An 8,176-nucleotide genomic window follows, 5' to 3' on the forward strand; every position below is an offset into this window, starting at 1 on the left:
AGATGAAGGAAAAGAATATAAACAATGTATTGGAATTTTTAGAAGTTCCACATTTCAGAATTTCAGAACATTCTTTTTATTCTTCAAAATTTGGCTTTATGCATGCAAAACAATAAAATAATATTTCAATACTAATATTCCTACTATAGACCATGTTTTCTATATAGTTTCTCTTTAAACTATAAGACAAAGTATTTGTGTACAATATTCATGGTATAGAAAGGAAGGCGTCACATGAACTCTCTGTGTCTCTTACCTTTTTGAAGTGGGTGTGTATCGAGAGCATGCATTTCCATCCCATGCACAGTATGGGTCTCTGGCAAGACAGCAGTCTGCACAAGCTTTCCCATAAGTGTCACATCTGTGCAAGGAGAGCTGGACCAATCCATCTTGGGAACCAATGTATAATTGTTGCTGCAAAGCAGGCAAAACAAAGGAATTAGAAGGATCTTTCAGACCAGTCTTAAGAACATCTCTTTCTTGAATACCACATCACAGATCTAAACCTGTGTCCTCAGGTGTCCTGCCCATAATAAACATTGTACACACACATAACAAAGAGTAAGATAAGTCAATCACTTCTCCCCCTGGCAGCATGGTGGCTTGAAGATGTTGATACCAAAATGGACAGCATCCTACAGAACTAGAGTAACCTTGGCAGTGATTTAAGAAGGTCAAAAAACAGCTGCTAGACTGAGGAATTATCATGTCAAATTCTTTCCCAATAGCTGAAAATACTCTTTCATAGATGATATCAAGCACAGATGCTATCACCAATACTGATGGCCTTCCATTGACATGGTTTCTTAAATGAGAGATGACTAGAAAGAGATTTGTATATCTTTCCTGTGCTTTTAACTAATCATTTCATTTGCTAACAAAGTACTTACTGATCCCTGAAGGAAAATGGGTTTTAAGTGGGAGAGGAAGGATTTGGTATCATTGTGAAGAAAACATTAAGGAGACTTGAGGAATGCCATAACACAAATGAAAGGCTGCAGGATACTGAAAAACCTAACAAATAGAAGTACATTTGGAAAATAAGTCCCCAAAATAATGCACTGCTCCCTACATATACGTATTCATTTGAGTGTATATATTGAGAGGGGTTGGAAGGATGATACAAATGAATAAGCCATAGTTTGTAACTTCAAAGAACTCACGGTCAACTCTAGTGTAATTTTAAATAGAGGGAACAAATGAGAAAATAGATACCGGCACAAACAACATACATGCACTCAAGCTACAGAAATTTGTCTTATACCCATTAAACTGTCAGTTAAGATTTCCTGGTGGCTGAACGCAGTGTACATTGTTTAGCATTTCTTTTTATTTAAATTATCTACAGCATTTGACACTAAGGACTTGAAACCCCCTTCGCTTTCTCTGGCTCTCCTTCTTTATTTCTGCCTACCTTCTGTTTTCTTTGATGATTCCTCTCTTTGCACTAGATGTTGGCTCTCTCTTTTCTAGTCTCATTGCTGAACACTTCTTATTGTACAGACTTAGAGGTATCTTAAAAACAACATAAATATAGATACACGGATTCCCCTAAATCTACTCCTGCTACCCAAACTTGATAAGAGGCACCCTCCCAGACTCCCAAGACACAAAGCTGGGAGTTGACATTGAATCTTTCTCTCCCGTTCAGTCTGTCACCATATCTTTTCCATTCTCTCACGTAGAACTCTCTAATCTATTGCCTCCTCTCCCACTCCACCGCCGCTGCCTTTGCATTTGTCCTTATCATTTCTTTCCTGGAGGACTCCTCAGCTTCAGCCTTGTTTTCCAGCAACCCCCACCTCTAACCTAAGACTCAATCCATCTTCCACGCTGCCACAGCAGGCAGATCTTTCTAAAGGAAAATCTTATCACAACACTTTCCTGTTTAAAATCTGTAAAGATTTCATTGTCCTTAGATAAAATTGTTAAACTTCTTAGGAGGACATATAAAGATGTACCTAATCTTGCTCCGTCTTATTTCCCCAGATTAATTTCTAGTTATTTTCCCTAATAATGCCTGTACCGTAGTAAGCATAGTAGCCGAAGATACTTTTAGCAACACCTTAACGTTAAACATATTATCAAATGACTTTCTTAAATTTTAGGGGAACATATAGAACTGGGATGTAAATCTGAATCTCTTGAATCAATTGGGACTTGGAGTATCATATCCAAAAACTGTGAAATCATAATAAATATTAGTGTTATTATTATTAGCTACCATTTACTTCACATTTATAATGTACAAGCTCTCTATCCAGAATTTTGCATGCAGCTCCTTATTTATTAGAAGGTGGATATTCTTTTTCTAACTTTGCTGTTGAGGAAATTAATTCTGGGAGTCAAATATGAAGTGGTAGGTTAGAGGTTAACTCTTGGGCTATTTGCCACCACAGTCCATGATCTAACTCCTAGATTCCCTGATTAAAAACCATTTTTAATGATTAGGGCTGGTATTCTACATGAATTACTTACAGCTTTGACAGAAACACATCCTCATGAGACTAGAAAAGTGAGCTCCATTTTCAAGAGCCAAGGGAAGGGGAGAATACATTATTCAATTAATGAAATTTGGTTTCATTTCTCCTAAGGCAAGGCTGAAACAATAGCCTTTAATCAGTTACAAAAGAAACACATAATCTAAAACTTTTTATATTATTTATTTTAACTTCTAATTTCAATGGATTTTCCCTTAAAGTGAACTTTGATTCAAGCAACCTGTTGCTTTTCTGGTTAACTTTTACATAAAACTTAGAAATGTACCTGCTTCAGAGACAACTCCATGTTCAAGATGATTGATGAGTGCTGAAAATAGAAGTTAAATGTTATTAATCATTAACAGTGTCTTATAGGAGGCAGCGTATTATCTTGTACTAAAGATCACTGAAGCAAACTTCAAGGCTCTGATATAGAGGGGAGAAAAAAGTCTTAATGTTTGCTATTTCCTTCCAATGTGTAGTGATTCAACCTTAATGAAATTATCAAAAACGTTATTTTAAATTATCTTATTAAAGAAAAATCACCTAACTGTATGAGAAACACTACACTGAAAATTGTTCCTAGTTACTCACGAGGTTTCTCCTTCTTCTAAATCTGCTTATCTTAACTGCTTCCATATAATTCAAGCTAGTGTCGACAAGAACATCTCCATAATTATTTATTACCTCTTTCTGCTCTTACTTAGATCAGTAGTTCAAAAACTTGTTCAAGTAGCAGCGTTTGGAGGAGTTATAATGCTCGTTGCAGATGACTACATTCTTTATGGCACACTGCAAGCAAGATGCTGACGGCCATGATTTCTTGATATAAACTAAGGTCAGTTTTATTTGTAGAAAATATGGCTGTGTGTATACAATGTCAAATCAGAAACGTGAACACAAAAGCTATCTAACTGCAAACGATGGAATGTTTTAGGATGTTTCTTCTATCTATCTACCTATCTATCATCTATTTATCATTCATTTCTCATCAGTCAATATTTACAAACAGCAACAGACAACAAAAATTTAAGAAAATATATGAAGGAAAACTTTAAAGGGAGAAAATTCTAGCCAGTAACTTTTGGTATGGATTAAGAAAATGGTTTCATTATTTAATCATAACAGTGGAACCCAGACAATGCTTCCTGACCACTAACAACCACTGAGTGAGGCTTACTCTAATGTGCCTATGAGTAGATGTGTTTTGGGGACTTTATTTTTTGGCCTCTGGGTTCACACTTATATTTGACATCAGCTTCTCCCTTAGGAACCACTCATGATTTTGTTTTCGGTAGATGCCAGATAGTGGGTCTTGTTCTTGTTAACTCCTTGACCACTATTATCCTCACAATGTAAACAGGATCCTGTGGAACCCAGCACGTTAATTACCATGAGCCCTCACAGTGGAGAACTCTACTCTCTTTTAAGGCAATAGTTGTTTACATGGAAACAGTCCATTTAATAAACTGTTTCAATGAAAATGCTACAAAAAGCACAGCATAGTTTTAGAAGTTCTTCTAAGAAATACGATTCTATTTCTAATGTAATTTTCAGAAAATAATTTTAAATTGACTATCACTGAGGGTCTACAAAAAATGCCACAATTTAAATTTACTTTTAAAACTCAAAGACATTCCCCAAATCTGGAGAACTATGATTTTATTATAGATCTACTAACTCTTTGGGGGGATGAGGGACGTTTAGCCTACATGGAGACTTACTATCATGCAACCTTTGTTTAAAAAAATATTCCTTCCAGAAAAGTAGGGACGCGTGATTTATACACTCTTCCAGTTTTCTCAAATTCAATTGAGGAAAAATTGAAAAGTAAAATTTATAAAGTAGAAAAGCATCTGGATAGTAAAAGAGACCCCAGACTTTCATCTACTGTGGCAATTTGTCTGACCATATGCTCAGAGAATGCGGTAATGAGGGGCAAATCCAGGAGCCCTGAATTCAGGGGTATTCTACAGGGAAAGGTGAGCCCTATTCTTAAATGCTTTTAAAACTTTTTTTCCATTGCTTAAGGAAAAGGAAAATAAAGGAGTTATTTGCAAAAACTTCTCCAGGACAGGAAAAGAGATGATGTATTAAAACAAACATGTCGTGTATCAAGGGCTACTCGGTTTCACCATCTTTTTCCCTAGAACCCTGGACGGAGGCTTACCTTGAATATCTGCAACTCCTCCAGTACTACCTCTTCCATGTTCCATTTCTCCTTTGAGATGCTGACAACTTTTAGGACTGTTCCAATGTCTGAAAAAAATACGTTACCCATGATCCTGCTGTTTCTACTACAGTGTTTAGTTGTAAGTATATTCCTAACAACCTTTACATCACTCCCCTAGTTTTTCAAGAAATAAGATTAAATAAAGCATGCAAGAACTGAAGCTTATGGCATATGATTCTCCCCTTCTGAACTATTATAGCTTTTATCTCATAAAACACATGTTTATAAAGGAAATACTAAAAGACACATGTGTGGAGTATATTCCTAACAAAAGGAATGCATATGTCTCATTTAAATATTGGTTGAAATGATAATAAAAACGGATGTTTCTGAATGTGTGAGCACGGGGGTGGGAGTATATTAACATGGATGGTAATAATCCTGTTTGCACAAAATAGTCTGGAGTCTTCAAGTCTGTTTTTAAATCACTCTAGGATCTCTGAACAACATTAAATATACATTTTTCCAAATGTCATCATTCAAAATCTGTCTATCTTAGTATCTCTGTCATGTTCTCAGTAAAAGTTAGGTAGTACCATCTAGTGGCTGAGTGGCATTCATGACACTGAAATGGTCAAGGCCTAGGAATCAGCTTTGGGTAGGTCATGCAAATTCAGTGGCAAACTCATTGGAATCAGTGACAACCGAATTATTTCCAGTTTTGATGCGTCAGTAGCAACCTCTGTAGCCTTGGGGACATAACTTCTTTTCCTGTGCCTCAGTATTGCCATCTGAAACATAACCAGGTTTTACTAGTTTCTGGAAAGCTCTTGCTTGGACACTTACACATATGCTTTCTAATAAAACTTACTCCTGTAGAACTAATATATTCTATAAGACAAAATTATTCTAAAATTGTTCTGCACTTCTAAAAACCTATTGCAATAAAAATATTCCTTCCTTGAAAACCTATTCATTTCTATCTTTATGCAACGCTTGATCCATTAAATTACAAACTTAAGATGTAGTGCTTTTGTTTTAATGATACATATTTACTGCCATTAGAATTCACATGATATTATTAGTTAATACTTTTCTTATTTTTGAGATACACTAAATAAGCAATAGTTTTCTTTCCAAAAAATTTTTTCATCATTTTGTAATTAATGAGTTGGCAGGAAAAAATAATAAAACAGGTCCCAATGATGAAAGTGATACTTAATCTACAAAATTCAAGGAAGAGAAAAATAAACTCCAAGACGTTTCTACTTAAAGAGCTTTACAAAGCAATGCTTAACTTTTTTGAAAAGCCATCTTAAGTCATCCTAAGTCACTGATTCTCAAGACAAGGTGAAGAGATCCTTTGGGGTAGGACTTAACAAATATCTCTGTAGGGAAAGGGAAATGTGAAATTAAAAAAAAAAAAAGAAACACTGCTTTGCCCAACTGTTTAATTTTAGTCCATAGTCATTCAACAAACATGTTTTGAGCACCTAATCCATAGCAGGTGCATTGCAGTCATAATGTACAAATGAGTCATCCTGCTACCTGTTGGCAGCTCAGCGGTGTACAAATATATATTGAAATATCAAATAACTAAAGGAGGCTGGGAGATATTTAGGATTGTCAAAAAAAGCACGTGTTAAGCAACCAATTTTAAGAAATAGTGACTAACAAGTGGCCCCCTGGAAAAAGATACATCTATCCTGGTCTGGAGAATTCACCAGCAAGGGTATCTCAAAAATCCTTAAATACTTAAAACCCCCAAAAACAACTAATGAGAAACAGTCAGGTGTGTGTGTGCGCATGCGCGTGCATGTGCGTGTGGAGAGGGGTGAGGAGTTGTTTCCCTATAAAGATTGAGACATTTGCACACAACAAAAATGTACTGACTAGATATTAGCTAATAATCACTTACATTGTTTTGACAATAAGTATATTTGAGGTTTTTTGTCTAATGATAAAAATATGCCTTTGAAAGAAAGCATAATTCGGTTCTAGGTACCTGTCCCAAGAAACATTACATCGTACTGGCCGTCTTCTGCGACCACATGATCCACGACAATCTGTGTCAATCTGTAATCCACATTGATTCGCTTGAATGTTGGTCCTCCTGCAACTGGATATACCGATTTATACATCACAGGGTGCCGCCTGATGAAACTGATGACCTCATCTGGAAAATCGCGGGTTGATTTGATCAGCGGGTCGTAGGTTTTGCTTGGACACTGAAAAGAAATGAGGGGAGTATTGTTCACGCACTTGGGAAATTTACACTTACTTTTAGTAAAGTTTTTAAGCCTTATCATTGATAATATTAAAGGAATGGTCAACAGGATCAATATGTAATCACATGTACTTGTAAATAAGTGCAGTTTACCTCAGGTATATTTGAATCCAGTTTTCTCTCTCAAAAATAGTCTGAATTATATCTATTTGTCTCTATTGTGTAAAGTTTCTACAGCAAGCTCATCTCTTATGAAGATTATTGTTTACTATAAAGATTCATGAAACCTGAGTTGAAATAATTATGAAGAAATTCATCTATAAACATGGGAATATATGAGAAACTATTATTTTCTATTTCGTTTAAGATACCAGTTTTAAATTAAAATCATAATTATAACTGGTGTGAAAATTATATTGTGAACCATTCAACAACTATTTCCCTAAGGGATCTGTGGAACTTTCTCACTTCTGTCTAAAATCACCTCTTGCGTGCCTTTCAGGATCCTCAAATTCAATAGTTAGCATACCCTGCCCCCTGGTGGTAGACAAAGGAAAAAACTCATACTATGTAGTACGAATTAAATGACTGATGTCTTTATCCAAAATATATGAATAGAATTATATTATGACTTTTATAGTACATATCTTCACTCCTATATCCAAAATATGTTTTATTATTTTAATATACTGTAATTTAGGAAGTTATGGCACGATAATTCTGTTGTCACATTTGAATCCTTAATGGGCTAATATATTCTTTTGGAATGGAAAACTTGGGCTATATGATGCAGGCAGAGAGAAGGGAATGAGTAACACTGAGGAAAGTCTGTAAGAGAGTGCTGCTTTTTCCATACTTTAGTTTTTAGACAAGTTGGAAATGCTCTCTACTGAACGGAACCATTTATACTAGACGCTCTTTAGAATCCTGTCAAGACTCCAGAACATACCCTACTTCTTACTTGAAGCATTCAAAGAGGGCCATTCTCAGGGAACTAAAAATACTAGAGTATCTTTAAAGTCAAAATATATGACCCTAGGCCAGCCCAGTGGTGCGTTGGTTAAGAACTGGCTTGGGACGCCAGAGGGCCCCAGTTCGGATCCCACATATGAGGGCCAGTGACACTACCCTCTACAGCTAAGATGCTGAACAACAGCTTAACCTGGAGCTGGGCTGCTGAGAATCGCGGGCGACAGCGTAGACTGCAGCTCCTGCTGCAGTGGGTTACCATGGGCTACCATGTGTAGCCAGCAGCCAGCGTGAGTGGCCGTCCAGGGGCGGGCGACTGATGTGCCT

At 36.2% G+C, this 8,176-nt stretch overlaps 1 protein-coding gene across 1 annotated transcript in view; it reads right to left on the reverse strand.

The window, feature by feature from the left end:
• Positions 1-8,176, reverse strand: part of SEMA3D (semaphorin 3D) — a 208,834-nt gene that overhangs the window by 23,146 nt on the left and 177,512 nt on the right. The window contains 4 exon segments of the mRNA XM_019631619.1: positions 235-414; positions 2,767-2,808; positions 4,651-4,739; positions 6,659-6,881. Of these exon segments, the coding sequence (XP_019487164.1) occupies positions 235-414; positions 2,767-2,808; positions 4,651-4,739; positions 6,659-6,881 (534 nt within the window).

This window comes from Hipposideros armiger, unplaced genomic scaffold (assembly GCF_001890085.2).
Source record: "Hipposideros armiger isolate ML-2016 unplaced genomic scaffold, ASM189008v1 scaffold_1021, whole genome shotgun sequence".
Classification (NCBI taxonomy): domain Eukaryota; kingdom Metazoa; phylum Chordata; class Mammalia; order Chiroptera; family Hipposideridae; genus Hipposideros; species Hipposideros armiger.